At 41.8% G+C, this 19,209-nt stretch overlaps 2 protein-coding genes across 3 annotated transcripts in view; both read left to right on the plus strand.

Annotated features, from left to right (window-relative positions):
* LOC307250690 (protein NLRC3-like) overlaps window positions 1-19,209 on the plus strand; it is a 439,475-nt gene that overhangs the window by 343,223 nt on the left and 77,043 nt on the right. The window lies entirely within an intron of this gene.
* LOC307251001 (E3 ubiquitin-protein ligase TRIM21-like) lies at window positions 3,883-18,175 on the plus strand (the record flags this gene model as incomplete). 2 transcript variants are annotated; one of them, XM_080028295.1, is made up of 3 exons in its annotated part: window positions 3,883-4,605; window positions 15,033-15,790; window positions 17,328-18,175. In XM_080028295.1, 3 exons carry the CDS (start codon window positions 3,883-3,885, stop codon window positions 17,482-17,484), a joined length of 1,638 nt encoding a protein of 545 aa, XP_079884421.1. In that variant the 3' UTR covers window positions 17,485-18,175. The 2 variants fall into 2 exon arrangements, with proteins under 2 accessions (XP_079884421.1, XP_079884422.1); XM_080028296.1 differs by lacking the exons at window positions 3,883-4,605; window positions 17,328-18,175 and adding an exon at window positions 9,742-9,871 and having other exon boundaries at window positions 14,484-16,486.

A 19,209-nucleotide genomic window follows, 5' to 3' on the forward strand; every position in this document is an offset into this window, starting at 1 on the left:
GGTTAGACCCACGGCTTATGTTGCAGTTAACTGACTCCCGGTTGCGCTGAACCCCACCGGTTAAAAACACCAATGCAAACGGAAATGATGAACGTGTTCATTTAAATACAGCGCGGGTAAATGGAATCCGATCACAAGTAGACAGAGAAGTCACATTTGAAAATACAAGTGGGAACACACGGACTGAGAGCTGTCCACTTGTAACCAGATTCAAAAAGTCAGATGTTAATGCCAGGTGGAAACAGGGTCTGACTCTCGGTTTCGCTGAACCTGCTACCTGAAACGGAAAACCCAGAGTTTCCACTAACTCAGAGCGAACAAACTCTGGGTTGCCTCAAAACCAGCTACCTGAAACAGGCCCCTGGACTAATGTAGTTAATGTTTATTATATATGTGTTGAGACTTTTATTTTAAAGTGATCTTACCTGTAATCCAACTCAAAGACCAAATGTCTGTCCACGCCCAAACATTCTTCTGCCTGGAGGACAAAGGCCGCTTCAGGCTATGTCTATAAATTCACACCACTCAACCCAGTTGGGTGACGACCAAACTCTCCCCCCATCTCTGCTGCCATTGGTCATTGGTTTCATTCTGTGCTCTTCTAAATAAGCTATGTGCCTTCTTGATCCCTGCCTCTCTAACCACCAAACTCCAACGGGCGGTTGTCTTGGTCCCGTCTCGAACAACTCAACGGAGTGAAAGAACACTGCTCCCATCCTGCCTGGCTTCGCCTGTCAGCCATGTTCTCCTGGAGCATCCAGCTCAGAACCCACTTCACCAAACTCTCCTAAGCATCTTGCCTTCACCCGGCAACATCCAATGTGCATCTTGTAGGCTACAAATGCACTTGTGACTGAACTTCTTTGGAATGGAACCAAAGGAACCACAAAGCAAGTTGGCAACACAGCTGACCTTCAAAGGAAGAAGAACAACCTAAGCCCAGTGACAACAGGACCAGATCCAGAAGGGAGCAGCTCACCCAAACTGCAATCACGACCGACCCTTTTCATGCCAAAGAACTAGAACCGCAACACCGCAACAAACACTGTATACACACGTCTGGTATCGTATGGAGCACTTCGCAGATAATTAGGTTGAGGACAGAGCACATGGCTAATATTAAGATTTGTTTACCTGAAATGTATATTCACTGATTTGGACTGTTCATTGTTGTTTTGTTATTGGGTTTACATACTGTTGATATCACACTGAACTTGTTGGACACACACACACACACACACACACACACACACACACACACACACACACACACACACACACACACACACACACACACACACACACACACACACACACACAATGGCTTGTGTCATCAGTTTGTTAGTTTAGTTTTTGATCCCTCTCTGTAAATCTATGTGTGCTTTAATAGTGTTGGGTTTCTTTAATCTTGCACAAGAATGAAAATTGCCATGGTCTTCCATTTATAACTCCCTTGACCTACTAGCTCTTAATATGGTGATTTGGTTATGTTTATCACTTTACAAATGAATAGTTAGTGCATTTATTAGACTGATTGAGATAAGCTATCAATTTCGGATGAGGAAGATGATCCTCTTTCACAACAACATGCAAGCATGGCATACAAATAATTACAGGCAAGCATGGAGTCATGAGGATATGCAGTGCTTCATAGATATTTGCTCCAATGTTTATATAAGCTCACAACGTTTGACAACACAAAATATTAGCAAAATGCAAACAGCTCAGGGGAATGGGATTTCAGAAGGGGGGGGCTATGCTCAGTGGGTGCAGATGGGAGTTGATTCTGATTTTGTAAATTGTTGATTAATTTTAGTTTTATATGAATGTTTTTAAGTGGTGGTGGTGGTGATGTTTTCATGCAGTATGCAGAAGTGGAATAAAAGGGACTTCTTAAAAAAAAATCACTCACTAACAGACAGATGAACATCCCTTCTGAGGACATTACATAGAGATGCATTCATTTCCTGGAGACTTGCCATTACCATAACCACTACTTGCCTAAGCCTTATGCTTTATTGTATTTTAACTTTTAACAGATGCATTTTAGGTTGCCTATTAACAACTGGCCTGGGACTACAGCTGGTTATTAACTGCAAAAGGCTAAAGCTGCTCCTCTTACTGTACAGTTTATAAAAGGGGACTGTCCTCAATATTATAAACAAATAAACTAAACTAAACTTAAATTTAAGGCTGAGAAAAAATCATGCAAGATCCACTGAGACTAAATATTTGTAGAGGCAACTTTGGTCCATGCTATACTATATTTCCTCTGTACGAGATAAAGAGACAAGGAAAAACTGGCCAGGTCCTGAAAATCTTCAATTACCTCTTTTGTTATGTTATATTTGTTTGTTCTTTTGGACCCCGTGTTCTTCCACTGTGCACAAAAATGAGACAAAAACAATAAAACTCCTTGTGTTCCAAATATATGTCAGTTCATAAGGAGGCAATAAAAGCAATAAAAGTTGAGTCACAGAGCAACACTGAGAGGTGGAGCAACACTGAAAGGGGAGAGCTGCAAAGACACATTCCCTCAGGTAAAAGTTAAAATTTGTCAGAGTGACAGCAGAACAGCATTCAGGACGGGTCTATCTGAATCTCTCTGAAGACAAATTCAACTGAATCCATCAGGTTGTTCTCAACTGAACAGCAGCATCTCTGTCAAACACTGGTGAGTACACTGCCTTTCAAAGCCAACATTCAATGACACTCAGTAAATACTTGCTGAAAGTGTAGTATAACTGTTTGATGTGTCTTTTATATACAGAACATTTTGCCACAGAAATGTGTCATCTAGATAGAATAATATGAAGATTGTGACAGAACTCGAGAGCAGCTGCTAAAACCAAACCACAGTGACTTCAGCTTAATCTTATTTTAAAAAACGTCTTGCGTTTTGTGTAGTTAAAACAGTAATTTTTAGCGTTTAACATCTTAGCAATTGAGTTTGTGAAACCACAAACATATATAATGCAGCAGCTAAATCCAACCATGAAGAAGACCCAAAGTATAAACTGTAACCGCTAACTGGCCTAGTTTAGATGGCCTTTGGATTGTACAAAGATTGCATAAACGGTCATAAAATGTCACATTGTTGAACATATTTTGCAAATGTATTTTGTTTAATATGCAATATAGAGGCTGTATAACTCTGTGACTCACTGGCTTTCATACAGGACACCGGTGTTATGATTCCTAGTCAGCATTTGCCAGGTAAAGTGTGGGCCCCAAGGCAAGACCCTCAATGTTTTCTGCCTAAAGTTGGAAGGTGCTTTGGATAAAAGTTTTAGATTAATGAAATGAAGTGTTAACCGCATACATAGACAACGTAGCAACTAAATCCAACCATAGATAAGACCAAAGGTATAAACTGGCCATAATTAACACTAACTGGCCTAATCTAGATGCCCTTTGGATTGTACAGTTACTGATTTCATCTGACAGCTTCTTCTATTGCATATAACATGGTCATAAAATATGACCGTGTTGAACACATTTTATCACTTTATAGGCAATATAGAGATTGTATGACTCAGTGGGTAACACCACTGACTTTCGTACAGGAGACAAGTGTTAAGATTCAGTGTTTGGCAGGTCAAGTGTGGGCCCCCATGCAAGACCCTTAATGCTATCTGCATACCTAAAGGTTGAAGGATCTTTGGATACAATTTTCAGCTGTATGAAATGAAGTGTAACAGTGTGATAGGCTGTTGCACACTTTGTAAGTTATGTAGTAATTGCTGTCAGTCTTCTTAAGTCTTTTTTGAACATCTGAAACTCTCTTTCACTGGCAGCATAGTCCATGATCGTCCAATGCCATGTTTCGGTGAATCAGAGGCTGGCATCAGTTAAGTAACCTTTTCCCCTCAGATTGTAGCCATGTCTGCTGCCAACTGTCTTCTGAGTGAAGATCAGTTCCTGTGCTCCATCTGTCTGGATGTGTTCACTGATCCAGTCACCATCCCATGTGGACACAACTTCTGTAAAGCCTGCATCAGGAAACACTGGAAAAGAAATGTCTCCCGTCGCTGCCCTAACTGCAAAAAGGTTTTCTACACAAGACCTGAGCTGCTGGTCAACACCTTCATCTCTGAGATGGCTGCTCAGTTCAGAGCGTCAGCTCAACAGGAAGCCAGCAGCAGCAGCTCAGAGCAACAAGCTGCAGAACCAGGAGAAGTTTCCTGTGACGTCTGCACTGGAACCAAACTGAAGGCCCTGAAGTCCTGCCTGGTGTGTCTGGTCTCCTACTGTGAGACTCACCTGGAGCCTCATCTGAAGATGCCAGGCCTGAAAAGACATCAGCTGATCGACCCTGTGCAGAACCAGGATGGCAGGATGTGTAGGAAGCATAATAAACCTCTGGAGCTGTTCTGTAAGACTGACCAGACATGTGTCTGCATGCTCTGCACCCATTCAGACCACAAGACACATGATGTCGTTCCATTGAAAAAAGAATATGAAGGACAGAAGGCCAAGCTGGGGAAGACTGAGGCTGAAGTTCAGCAGATGATCCAGAAGAGACGACTGAAGATCCAGGAGATGAGACGCTCAGTGGAGCTCAGTAACGAAGGTGCAGACAGAGAGATAGCAGATGGTGTCCAGGTCTTAACCGCTCTGAAGGAGTCTGTGGAGAGAAGCCAGGCCGAGCTCATCCACACCGTCAAAGAGAAGCAGAGAGAGACAGAGAAACAGGCTAAAGGCTTCATCAAAGAGCTGGAACAGGAAATCTCTGAGCTGGAGAAGAGAAGCACTGAGGTGGAGCAGCACATAAACACTGCTCCACCCACCAAGGACTGGACAGGGATCAGTGTCCGTCCACCTTCATATGGAGGGACTGTAAGGAGAGCTGTGAATCAGCTGAAGGAGAAACTCAGTGAACAGATGAAGAAGCTGCTTGAGGCTGAGCTGAAGAGGGTCCAGCAGTACGCAGTGGATGTGACACTCGACCCTGATACAGCACATTCCAAACTCATCCTGTCTGATGATGGAAAACAAGTTAAACATGTCGATGTAAAGAAGAAGCTCCCAAACAATCCAGAGAGATTTGATACTTGTGTTAATGTGTTATCAAAACAGAGTTTCTCTTCAGGAAGATTTTACTATGAGGTCCAAGTTAAAGGGAAGACTAAGTGGGAATTAGGAGTGGCCAGAGAGTCGATCAACAGGAAGGGAGACATCACACTGAGCCCTCGGTATGGTTACTGGACCATATGGTTGAGGAATGACAATGAGTACTCAGCTCTTGCTGGCCCTCCAGTCCGTCTCTCTCTGAAGTCTCCTCCTCAGAAGGTGGGGGTGTTTGTGGATTATGAGGAGGGTCTGGTCTCCTTTTATGACGTGGATGCTGCAGCTCTTATCTACTCCTTTACCGGCTGCTCCTTCACTGAGAAACTCTACCCATTCTTCAGTCCCTGTAATAATTATGGTGGTAACAACTCAGCCCCTCTGATCATCTCTCCTGTCAATCTAATCTATCTAATCTAATCGAGTAGAAGTCAGATTCACAACAAGCTGTTGCATGAATCAGAAATCATTTGAGAAACATCACAGACAACACCTTGGTAGGCGACCAATAATAACACACCGTCGTTTCCTGACTTGCATAGTGAGGGACGTGCAAGGGAAGATCTCCAGGAACGTGTACATAAATAAACAATGGCATACTAGGGCCTGTTTCAGGTAGCTGGTTTTACATACTCTGAGTTTAATCCTCTGAGTTGGTCAACTCAAAGCGCAGGGTTGATGAGCAACTCTGGGTTTTCGGTTTCAGAACAGTGGATCAGCGTTGGGTCAATCAACTCTGAGCGTGTTCACTCTGGGTTGAGTGTGTGCGTAAAAGCCATCGTCAATTGACCGCTGATAACATGATTCACCATAGAAACAGAAGAAACAAATGCTTGATCCTTCCACTTCTCCACTTCTCAAAAAAGAAAAGAAAACTTCTCCGCTCCTCCCACTAGAGTTATAAATATTAACGAATGAGCTTATGGTATGGAGAAGAATTAACAGGGATATTGTCTCATAACTCTGATCTAATTACCTCGGAAATTCAGAAAAAAACGGTGCAATTTTATTTTGTCAAGAGCATCATTGCTTCCGTATGAGAAGCAATAGTCTATTTTAATAATTAAGTTACGCATATCAGCAGCAGCAAAAGTATTAGGCTGGCGCTGCACAGCATTGCTGACAGTGTTTTATATTTGCTGTATTATGTAGGCAAGCTATAGGCTAATAGCCTATACTGTGCAGTAAACAGACTGTCGCTTCTTTTAAATGGGGAGTGAAAGACATTAACGTCAGACACATTAGGTGACAGGTTCCATTGTAGAGCCTGATTGATTTATTACCAGATCCCTTGTCCTCAAGTGATCACAGTTTAAATTATTATATAATTTCTATATTCATATTAGGCTATTTAACGAGGCTTGTCTGTGACTTTGTGATCGCGCAAGTGAACAGTAACGATCGCGTGCAGCTGCAGAATTACATTTCAACCTGACATAAATATGTTCAGTGGCACAGACGTTAAAAAACTCCTGTTGATAAAAAAATTAATAATGAGATACATACAATACAATAGGTTTATTAATCTGAATGTAGAGCATGTTCAAATGATAAAAACATACCGATGGAGATTTCTATGGAGTGATTTTGCTTCAAACTGTACAGGGTCGCGTTGTGACAGTGACACTCTTTCTTAAGTTGGAGCTGCAGCGTAAAGTGAAATCAAACTCAGAGTAGGTCAAATCACCTATCCAGCAGGTTAGACCCACGGCTTATGTTGCAGTTAACTGACTCCCGGTTGCGCTGAACCCCACCGGTTAAAAACACCAATGCAAACGGAAATGATGAACGTGTTCATTTAAATACAGCGCGGGTAAATGGAATCCGATCACAAGTAGACACAGAAGTCACATTTGAAAATACAAGTGGGAACACACGGACTGAGAGCTGTCCACTTGTAACCAGATTCAAAAAGTCAGATGTTAATGCCAGGTGGAAACAGGGTCTGACTCGGTTTCGCTGAACCTGCTACCTGAAACGGAAAACCCAGAGTTTCCACTAACTCAGAGCGAACAAACTCCGGGTTGCCTCAAAACCAGCTACCTGAAACAGGCCCCTGGACTAATGTAGTTAATGTTTATTATATATGTGTTGAGACTTTTATTTTAAAGTGATCTTACCTGTAATCCAACTCAAAGACCAAATGTCTGTCCACCCCCAAACATTCTTCTGCCTGGAGGACAAAGGCCGCTTCAGGCTATGTCTATGAATTCACACCACTCAACCCAGTTGGGTGACGACCAAACTCTCCCGCCATCTCTGCTGCCATTGGTCAAAAGTCTCATTCTGTGCTCTTCTAAATAAGCTATGTGCCTTCTTGATCCCTGCCTCTCTAACCACCAAACTCCAACGGGCGGTTGTCTTGGTCCCGTCTCGAACAACTCAACGGAGTGAAAGCACACTGCTCCCATCCTGCCTGGCTTCGCCTGTCAGCCATGTTCTCCTGGAGCATCCAGCTCAGAACCCACTTCACCAAACTCTCCTAAGCATCTTTCCTTCACCCGGCAACATCCAATGTGCATCTTGTAGGCTACAAATGCACTTGTGTCTTAACTTCTATGCAAAGGAACCTAAGGAACCATGAAGCAAGTTGGCTACACAGCTGAGCTTCAAGGGTAGAAGAACTACCTAACCTCAGAGACAACAGGACCAGATCCAGATAGGACCAGCTCACCCAAAACTGCAATCACGACCGACCCTTTTCATGCCAAAGAACTAAAACCGCAACACACGCTGTATACACACATCTGGTATTGTATGGACCACTTCGCAGATAATCAGGTTGAGCAGAGCATATGGCTAATGTTAAGATTATTTTACCTGAAATGTATATTCACTGATTTGGATGGTGTCTTGTGTCATCAGTTTGTTAGTTTAGTTTTTGATGTTTTTTTGATTACTCTCTGTAAATCAAATACGTGTGCTCTAATAGGGTTTCTTTAATATTGCATTCAAATTAACATTGCCATCCTCTTCCTTTAGAACTTCCATTTAGAACTCCCTTGACCTACTAGCTCTTAATATGGTGATTTGGTTATGGTTATTAATTTAATTGTAAATCGGACTTCCAAATGAATAGTTAATGCATTTATGAGACTGATTGAGATAAGCCATACATTTCCCAGTTAGATCTCGGTTGTGAGACAGTGAGGAAATTACTGCTTTACTTCATACGAAATGCAGCAAACTTGCAGAATTCAAATGTTTACTATATCTTTCCAATGAGTAAATGTTTGTCACTAGGGGTACAGAAATGTTCTTAAAGGGTACAGACATGAAGGTACAAATATGTACCAATGTTTCAGGTGTACCCTGCTTAGGTATCACTGGGGGGACAAAGCATTTGTACCCTTTTAGGTACATGGATTTCTTAGTGTGTACATACTAACACACGATGGACAAGGTGGAAGCCTTAAGCCAAATATGGACTGTGTGTGTGTGTGTGTGTGTGTGAAGGGTGGGGGGTGGGGGGCTATAATCCGTGGGTGCAGATGGGGATATGATTCTGATGTTGTCCATTGTTGACTGCCCGACAGGTGCTGTCAATTTTTGTGGTTTGTTTTAATTTTTGTTTTATTTGATTGTTTTATAGTGGTGGTGGTGATATATACATGTACTCTGCAGAAGTGGAATAAAAGGGACTATTAAAAACAAAAACTCACTGACTGACTGACTCACTCACTCAATCACTCACACACACAGGTGAACATCACTTCCGAGGACATTACATAGAGTTACATTCATTTCCTGGAGACTTGCCTAGTCAGACTAGTTAATGCTTAATGAGGGTTAACTAACCTTTAGTTAATTGTTAACTAATATGTCTAGTTAGCATTTACTAATGGTGCTCATGTTAACTAAGGTATTAATTACTACATTTTTTAATGTTTATAAATATCCTATAGTAACCTTAATTAATACATTAATTAATCATGAACCAAGAGTTGATTAATATAATAATACACATTAATTAACTGTTAACAAATGTCATTTTTGTAACATTACTTGAGCATAATTAACCATTTATTCCAACCGTTCATCCTAGCCTGAGAAAACACATAAAGAGTGTTTTATGGTCTCACTGTGTAACCCTACATTTTACTAGTGTGACATCACACTAGTCAAAATGTAGGGTTAGGATCAATAGGACAGCTGGGCCAAGGGAAGACTGAGGGAACCATAACACTGTTCAACACCTCCAACACTAGCCCCTGCCCCGCCTCCCTCTCTTCTTCTTTTGAACATGGACTATGGACTGTCTGACTACCTCTAACCACTATGCACTTTACTCATGCACTTACACAGTGCACTTTATATTATCATACTGCATCCTATGAATTCCCCAGAACTATAAACACTTTAATAATGGGCTTATACTTTTAATATGACAATCAACTGCATTCTGTGTCTTATGTATTATTTTGTATATAGCGTTGCTATAAGGAATAGCACCTTTTTAATAATTGCACTGCTGGTTAGATGCTAAACTGCATTTCATTGTACTGGTTGTTCTTACTTGTGCAATGACAATAGAGTTGAATCTAATCTAATCTAAAAATCTAAACACACCTTGTACCAAAGTGCGTCAGGAATCAAGTCAAACCTGAAATGCAACAATTACTCACCTGCAGAGCAAAGAGAGGTGGAGCAGCTGACGAAAACCACAACATGTATTGACGTCACCTTCCTCAACTGAAACTAAACTTTAGTCGTAGCGACAGCAGAACTAAGGACTAGACACGTCTCTCTGGAAAAGTAAGAAACAGGAAAAATCAGGCCAGGCGTCAGTCTCTGCCAAAGACGGGTAAGTACAGCTTAAAATATTTACTGTGTTTCTGCAGACATTAACACAAACTGATCTATTCATGTCAAAAAAGATTTCTGCTTAAATGAAAAAAACTACAAAACTTAAAGGAATACTTCACCTTTAAGTAGCCAGCTTTGTATCATGACGAAATCGGTAGTATAGTACAATGAAGGAGGTTTGTCTTCCCTCAGACCCTGTTTCCACCTGGCATTAACATCTGACTTTTTGAATCTGGTTACAAGTGGACAGCTCTCAGTCCGTATGTTCCCACTTATATTTTCAAATGTGACTTCTCTGTCCACTTGTGATCGGATTCCATTTACCCGCGCTGTATTTAACCCTCTGAGGTCTAAGGGTATTTTCTCGGATTTTACATACTTCTATAAATACCTATTTTAAATGTGCAAGAAGATAAATAATACCAAAGTGTTTTATATGGAAATGTTCAGAACCCATTAGCCATTAGTTTTATGAGGTCTATTTATGTCCTAGACCATTGTGTAAATAAATAATTGGCTTGAATGCTGAAAAATGCATTGCGATTTTTGAAAAACCTGGAGATTTGTGTGAAATAATAACCTTTAGTCATCCTGAGGGGTTGTTTTGGCTCTTGAAATTGCTTCTCCCAAGTCTTAGCTTAACAAATGCAGTGGAAATTTTCCAAAAAACAGTAGGGAAGTGCACAAAACATGACTAATATGAATTTTGGTCCAAACGCTTTTTGGTAGAAATGTTGCCTCTAACTCTACTTTCACAAAGCATGAGGAATTTAGACTGAATGAAGACTTTGTACCACATATAAAGACTCATGGGATGTATACTAATAAAAAAGGGAGCATCACAAAAAAAAATTCAAACAAACAGTTTACTATATATAACAACACGCAGGAAAAACAATAATTACAATCTATTTACACACTATGTACAGTATACACTATTTACAAGCTAAATGTCAATGCCATGCCACTTTGCAAAACAGTTCCTGTCCACTTGCAGGCAGAGGGCAACATTGCAGCTGGGTGTGTGGGTGCTGGTGGTATTCGAGGTGTGGGTGGCGCTCGGGTTGGTACCTGGGGAATTTGGGCACGGGACCTATTTGATGCGGGTGATGGGGTAGCTGGAGGCCTTATACCTGTGCTCCTTTTGGACATGGACCTTGTGCTGGGCAGGGAAGAAGGTGTTGACACAGGTGGTGCTGATGCTGCATGAGTGGAAGGTGCTGGGCTGGGCTCAGGCAACTCTTAGTCCTGTCTGTAAAAAAAAGGACAAGAAAGACTGAGTTTTCTTCTTTATAACTGAAAACCCCAACTGCTGTTTACCTTCTTCCCTCCCCAACACAGTTAGCACCTTCTAATGTGTGGGGGTAGGGACACACTGTTCTTAGCATCTTAGATGTGTATGTAAGGGGAGGAGAGACAACTGATTTCCAACTGTCCTTTATTTTTATCTTCATTGTACAAAGCAACAACAAGTTACCCTTGTTACATTATAATACTAATAGAAATGTTTACACTCTCTCAAATTTCACAAATTGTGTGCAAACAATAGTTGATGCAAAACTGTTTCCAAACTAGATTATTTTACTATGACACAAGGGAAAGACTTCTACACTGAATAAAAAACTATATTTGACATGCCACATTATCGTGTTTTATTTATTTGTTTATTATTAGATAAGTGTAGGCTAAGAAACTCTCTGAAACGTCGCAATGTTGTGCTAGAAGTCATGCCTTGGAAATAAGAACCATTACGCGACAACTGACTATTGCGCACAGTAAACGCAAGTTTCAGATTACAAGAGATTTTGTAAATTCTCTTACCTGTCTTCAAACGGGTCGATGTGATCTTTATAACCACATTCGTCGCCTGAATCAAATCCTTCGATGTCAGAATGGCCATCTTCTTCATGGCTGGCTACTTCTGCAAATCTCTGCAACAGCAGCGTCTGTTTACAACTTTCTTGTCGCCATTGTTTCCACTGAAAGATTCCTGTTCCCTTCAGCAAAAAAAACCCAGGTACTACGGTAATAAGGTATGTCCTTAGTGTTTTACTTAGTGCTGATAGGTGGGTTTCGTTTCAGAAACATTGATAGACAAGCACATCCAACCAATTGCGCAACGAGACAAGCAGGTCCAACCAATAGCACATCGAGTGACGCACAATGTGCTGGAGAAGGAGGCTCACTTCTCGCGTTGTTTTCTAAGCCTGTAGTGGACGGAGAGTATCGCGAGAACATACCCCGGAAACAGGAGAATGTCTAGTTTCAGACGATGTTTTTATTTAATTTCTCAGCCGTTTATTCACAGAGATATTAATAAAAATATGCGCGCACGCACGCATTCACGCGGGGCCGCGTGAGGCGACCTCAGAGGGTTAAATCAACACGTTCATCATTTCCGTTTGCATTGGTGTTTTTAACCGGTGGGGTTCAAACAAGTAAACATACAGGGCTGTACAGTGCCACAGTTTTAATCGCATTTGCTATTAAAATGCATTACATGCGAAGATAATTACCAGTTGACGAGATATGCTACTGTCTCATTTAGACAAGGAGGAGCGATGCACAACACTGCTTAGAGGGCTCTCGCCAAATGCGGGAAATATCATAGATAGTATATAAAAGTAAAAACTCTTAGGCGAGTAAGTTATTACGCCTCTTTGGCTGGTGAAAGATGTGTGTTTGCCGGGCGGCTTTTCTAACGTCTGCTACACTCTTGTCAACAACACCAGTAGGCTACACGGGCGGCTTTCTATAGAGACAGTGCGGAACGCGTCATAATCGGAGGCCACGCCCATCGTGGGGGAAAACAATACACAGCGCTCCATTCACTTTATATTGAATGACACCCGTATTCGGCAAACAAACTTAATAAAAACGTAATACGACATGCCTTTCACAAATACACGTTACTTTTTTTAAAGCCACGACTCTTGTCTGTCTATACGAGCTGTTTTGGTGAAAAAGTATTGAGTAATTTTCAATATCGAGACAAAACTCTTAACTAATGTATGCTGAATGCTAGGCTAATGTTAGCCTTCTGCTGTAGGCTAACCATAGGCTAACCCTCACGGACGGGAAAAAACACCTCAATATTGAAAATTACTCAATAATTTTTCACAAAAACAGCTCGTATGGACAGACAAGAGTCGTGGCTTTAAAGAAAGTAAAGTTTTTTTTGTTAAATGGATGTTCAATTGCGTTTTAATTAAGTTTGTTTGCAGAAGACAGGTCTCCTTCAATACAAAGTGAATGGAACGGTTTCCCCCACGATGGGTCCGACCCGGTCCGACCGGACAAAAACACCTCAATATTGAAAACTACTCAATTATTTTTCGCAAAAACAGCTCATATAGACAAACAAGAGTCGTGGCTTTCAAGAAAGTAACGTTTTTTTCTTAAATGGATGTTTGATTACATTTTAATTAAGTTTGTTTGCAGAAGACAGGTCTCCTTCAATACAAAGTGGATGGAGCGCTGTTCAATGTTTTCCCCCACGATGGGCGTGGCCTATTTCATGCACTGTCTCTATATGAAGTTAAGATACTGTATGCGAACAGAATATTTCCTGTGCGCCTTCACATTAAAAGCCTGTTACTACCCCAACGCGAGTTGACTTTTATTCTTAAGCAGATAAGAACAGGAAGTCGTTGCCTTGCAGCTCTCCAGTCAATAGCAGCGATTTCCGTGTTTTCAGATTTACGCAGTGAAATGAAAACAGAGGAGTAAGCTTGTCATTTGCAACTCGTTCATGAGGCTTCTATAAAAGCTGCATGAACGCCAGTGATGCATTTTCAACGTATTTCCGCCCAGGCAGGGGGCAGCAGTTGAGTAGGAGGTCCCTAATGTGGACACAAACCACATTTGTGTTTCCACTACCAAATGAATGCGAACACATCGGACACAAGCGACGTAAACCACCTCCGAATGTGGTTTTTGTGATCCGATCTCAATGCGTCTTGAGAGTGTTCTCACCTGTAGTTAGAGCTGCATTCATGTGATCGGTCTTCCCTGGGCACAGCTGTCCTGATTTCTCTAATGTGAAAAGTATTCCAGTGACATCAAATCCTGGGAAAAAGAACACATTGTAGAATAGCATATAAAGTGTATGAATTAAGTCAAAGTATCACCATGGCCTGTATATTAGCCCGGGAATTAGATTCTTTTCACCAACTAACACTCTAACTAAAGTTTCTGGCTGTGAAGTAGTGGGTGTGGCCTTGGAAGGCAGCGAGTGCATTGCATTGTGGTAGTTGTAGGATTTCTACCGTTCGAGCAAAAATGACCCTTTCTGCCTTTTCTTGGGCCAGAAGGTGCCGATTTTAAACATTATTGGACATTTCTACTATATAGGTAACCCAATTTCATTAAACCTTCATCTTTCCAGTGGTGAAATACTCCATTAATCATTCTAAATGACTTTCTGATATTACAAACTAATCAATAATTTTGTCTATAATAATATAATTTTCTCATTACATTCTCTTACATTGTTTGATGTTAGAGTGTCGATTTAGGATATCTCTCCTAATATTCCATTAATCTAGTTTGACTAACTGAAAAAATGATCAATAGATAATTTAAAAAAAATTCACACTTTTTGTCCTCAGATTGTAGCCATGTCTGCTGCCAGCTGTCTGCTGACAGAATCTCAGTTCCTGTGCTCCATCTGTCTGGATGTGTTCACTGATCCAGTCACCATCCCATGTGGACACAACTTCTGTAAAACCTGCATCAGGGAACACTGGAATAGTAAGGTCCCATGTGACTGTCCCAACTGCAATAAGGTTTTCTCCATAATGCCTGAGTTGCTGGTCAATACCTGCATCTCTGAGATGGCCAATCAGTTCAGACAGTCAGCTAAACAGACGACAGCAAAAGTTCCATTCTATGTATTCTCAGGAACCAAACTAAACGCCCTGATGTTTTGCCTGGTGTGTCCGATATGTGTCTGCATGCTCTATGCTGTTTTTGTCCACAAGACACATGATGTTGTTCCTCTGACTGAAGAATATGTAGAGAAGATGGTTGAGCTGAGAAAAACCGAGGCTAAAATCCTGCAAATGATCCAAACAAGACAAATGAAGATCCGGGAGTTGAGACGCTCAGTGGATCTCAGTAATGAAGGTGCAGACAGAGAGATAGCAGCTGGTGTTCAGGTCTTCACCGCTCTGAAGGAGTCTGTGGAGAGAAGCCAGGCCGAGCTCATCAACACCGTCAAAGAGAAGCAGAGAGAGACAGAGAAACAGACTGAAGGCTTCACCAAAGAGCTGGAACAGGAAATCTCTGAGCTGGAGAAGAGCAGCACTGAGGTGGAACAGCTCTCACAGTCTGAAGACCACCTCCAAACATTTGAGTCCATGAAGGCTGCTCTACCCACCAAGGACTGGACAGGGGTCAGCGTCCGTCCACCTTCATATGGAGGATCTGTAAGGAGAGCTTTGAATCAGCTGGAGGAGAAACTCAGTGAACAGATGAAGAAACTGCTTAAATCTGAGCTGAAGAGGGTCCAACAGTTCGCAGTGGATGTGACACTCGATCCTGATACAGCAAATTCCTATCTCATCTTGTCTGTTGATGGAAAACAAGTACACTGTGGTAACGTAAGGAAGAAGCTCCCGAACAATCCAGAGAGATTTGATACTATTGCTAATGTTTTAATAAAGCAGAGTTTCTCTTCAGGAAGATTTTATTACGAGGTTCAGGTTAAAGGGAAGACTGGCTGGGATTTAGGAGTGGCCAGAGAGTCAATCAACAGGAAGGGATTAATCACAGCGAGCCCTCAGAATGGTCAATGGACCATATGTTTGAGGAATGACAATGAGTACTCAGCTCTTGCTAACTCTCCAACCCGTCTCTCTCTGAAGTCCCGGCCTCAGAGGGTGGGGGTGTTTGTGGATTATGAGGAGGGTCTGGGGCCTCATTTATCAACGGTGCGTACGCACAATAGAGTGCGTACGTGGCTCACTAAGCAACATTTGCGATTTATCAAAAGTATACTTGACGGGAAGAAGTGCGGTGTTCCACGCACAATATAACCCATGCGTACGGACAAAAAGTGGAGAAAGGAGAACTGGCGACTCCAGTCGGCAGATGAATGAAGTACGAGAACGAATGTGTCTGTGTAAAATTAATCGTATTAAGCCATGCATGCATGTCATACATCGGGAGTTCCTTTGCAAAACGGATAAAGCCATTCTTACAATTAATATGCCTCGACCGATTTTTCCATGGAGTGATACCAACAAAAACAAAACGAATTAGGATCTTAAATAGCCTACAAACGGAGACATATGAGTGCAAATAAAAACAAAATAGCAACGTTCGAATAAACTCTGCAGTTATTAAAGAATAACCTATCTGCATGTTGTGGAATTAATTCTGATAATATTGAGGTGGAATACAGCCTATTACTTTTACACTGACGCTGTTCTCGATGCCTCAGTCAGGCAGACAGGAGTGCACCTTTTCATACACTAATGATAAGCCTACTGTACATCACATAGGCTACTGTGATTTTTTTCACGGCTTTTAGTCCGTTTTATTTATGTGTTTTTCTTTGTGTTTAAGCACGTCGCAATTGTGTTTTGAAAGGGACTGTGAAGTTTATTATTAACCCTCCGCCGCCCGTCACTGCCCCTGGATGAATTCTCCGAATCTGTATCTCATGGGGGGTCTCAGTGCCCCCCGCTCGTGGCACAAACACTGTTGTGTGAGTGAGGATATGCACTTGTTTGCGTCCATTTTTATGTCGGATCACTTCTTTTTATTTCGGCCACAGCGTTCACAGAGATCGCCACAGGCTGCACTCTATCGCCTTTAAGCCCAGTTCAGACCAAAGATTCACCTTGCAACTGCTTGCGACGAGACGGTTTTAGAACGTCGCAGGGGATAAATCGCAGCAGTGTGAACTGCTCGTCGCAGCGCGTTGCAAGCCGTTGCAAGGCGTCGCAGAAGATTTAACATGTCAAATCGCAAGGTCCAGTTTTAGAACGTTTCGGCGGTCTCGTCGCAAGGAGTTGCAGTTGCAAGCAGTTGCAAGGCGAATCTTTGGTCTGAACTGGGCTTTACGCTCACACTGCCACCAAACTATATTTTCCCTGTTCGCCACTTCTCCAACGGCTACTTCGGGGTGACCGCAGTGATCCACACCGTGTGGAGTTTATTTTTCCATTTCCCTTTCAGTCGGCGATTGCCACTACCGCCTTCATGCACTCAGTAAATGATATTCATTCGGGCGTGTCGATGACTATGTATGGGTAAATATGGGCGGTACGTGAAGCCCGCAAAGGCTGCGCCACATTTAGAGTTGATTGTGATTTATAAAGGGAAATAGGCGTAGGACGTGAGTGCGCACTGCTTCATAAATCGGAAAATATCTTTCGCACGCACTGCCCTAAATCCTACGAAAGCAACCTTCTAACGCAAATCCTACGCAAAGTTTGATAAATGAGGCCCCTGGTCTCCTTTTACGACGTGGATGCTGCAGCTCTTATCTACTCCTTTACCGGCTGGTCCTTCACTGAGAAACTCTACCCACTCTTCAGTCCTTTTCTCAATGCTGGTGGTAAAAACTCTGCCCCGCTAATCATCTCTCCTGTCAATAACTGAGTAGAAGTCAGATTCACAAAAGCCTGTTGCATGAATCAGACATTATTTGAGAAACATCACAGACAACACCTTGGGAAGACCTCGAGGAACTTGTACATAAATAAACAATAGCGTTCTGGACTGATGAAAAGCAAAGCAGTTTGCACATGTTTTTTGGGAAACAGGAAGGAATATTTTTGGGCTAAACAAGCTCCAGTAGCCAGCTACAATATGCATCATTGGATAATGAAGATGATCCTCTTTCACAACAAATACATGCAAGCATTGCAAATAATAACAGGCAAGCATGGAGTAATGAGGATATGCAGTGCTTCATAGATATTTGGTCGGATGTTTATACAGCATATGCTCACAACTTTTGACAACACACAAGAATAGTAACATGTACTCTCTTTAGCAAACAGCTCAGGGGAAACGGATTTCAGAGGTATGTTGCATAGTGATTGATTCTGATTTTGTCAATTGTTGACTGCCTGACAGGTGCTGTCGTTTTTTGTGGTTTGTTATCATTTTCGTTTTATTTGATTGTTTTTAAGTGGTGGTGGTGGTGTTTAAAGGCACTATGCAGATGTGGAATTAAAGGGACTTTTAAAAACAAAAACTCAGTCAGTCAGTCAGTCAGTCAGTCACACACACACACACACACACACACACACACACACACACACACACACACACACACACACACACACACACACAGGTGAACATCACTTCAGAGGAAAAAAAATATGTTTCATTCTTTTTTTTTAATTATTTGTATGCTTTATTAGACTGTTTTAGAGGGTCTTGGGGAGTAGTTTTCATTGGGTTTAATTATTTTTGGACAGGAAAAAGGCAGTTCAAACATTGATCAACCTTTTGTGTGGTACTGCAACGTTGGCCATCTGGCTGACAAGGAGAAACTGGTCCCAGGGAGCTGGGGCTGTGGAGTCAGTACCAGTGCTGGTTGGACTGGTTAAGAACAGACTGAGGGTGGAGCACACTACCACACATACTAACACATGATGGTCAAGGTGGAAATCTTTAGCCAAATATGGGCTGTAGGGTTGCGGGGGGCTATGCTCCGAGGATGCAGATGGGGAGTTGATTCTAATTTTGTCAATTGTTGACTGCCCGATAGGTGTTGTCAATTTTTGTGGTTCATTATCATTTTGTTTTATTTGATTGTTTTATAGTGGTGGTGGTGGTGATGTATACATGCACTCTGCAGAAGTGGAATAAAAGGGACTTCTAAAAAAAACTCACTCACTTACTCACTAATACACACACAGTTGAACATCCCTTTTGAGGACATTAAATAGAGTTACTTTTTAATTTACTGGAGACTTTCCATTACCATAACCACTACTTGCCTAAGCCTTATCCTAAGCCTAAGCCTAAGCCTAACCTTAACCCTAACCTAAACCTAACCCTACCCTAACTACCTCAAAGATCTCTTATTCTACTACTTTTCTGGTCTTAATTTCGTGTTAAAAACTGCTGTAGAGCAACCTGACACGAATCACATCACAAAAAACTATGTATATTTTCGGGAAGCTCTTTCTCTTATTTTGGCGATCCAGCATGCCCTGTCAACACTGTGCTTCTGCCATCTCCGCCAAACATTTGGAGAGGCAACTTTGGTCCACGCCATACTAAACTTCAACTGTACATAAAAAGAGACAGGGAAAAACTTATCTTGTTCCAAAGTTATGTCAGTTCATAAGAAGGCAATAAAAGTTGAGT

The sequence above is a fragment of the Ammodytes marinus genome, assembly GCF_949987685.1.
Source record: "Ammodytes marinus genome assembly, chromosome: 5".
Taxonomy (NCBI): domain Eukaryota; kingdom Metazoa; phylum Chordata; class Actinopteri; order Uranoscopiformes; family Ammodytidae; genus Ammodytes; species Ammodytes marinus.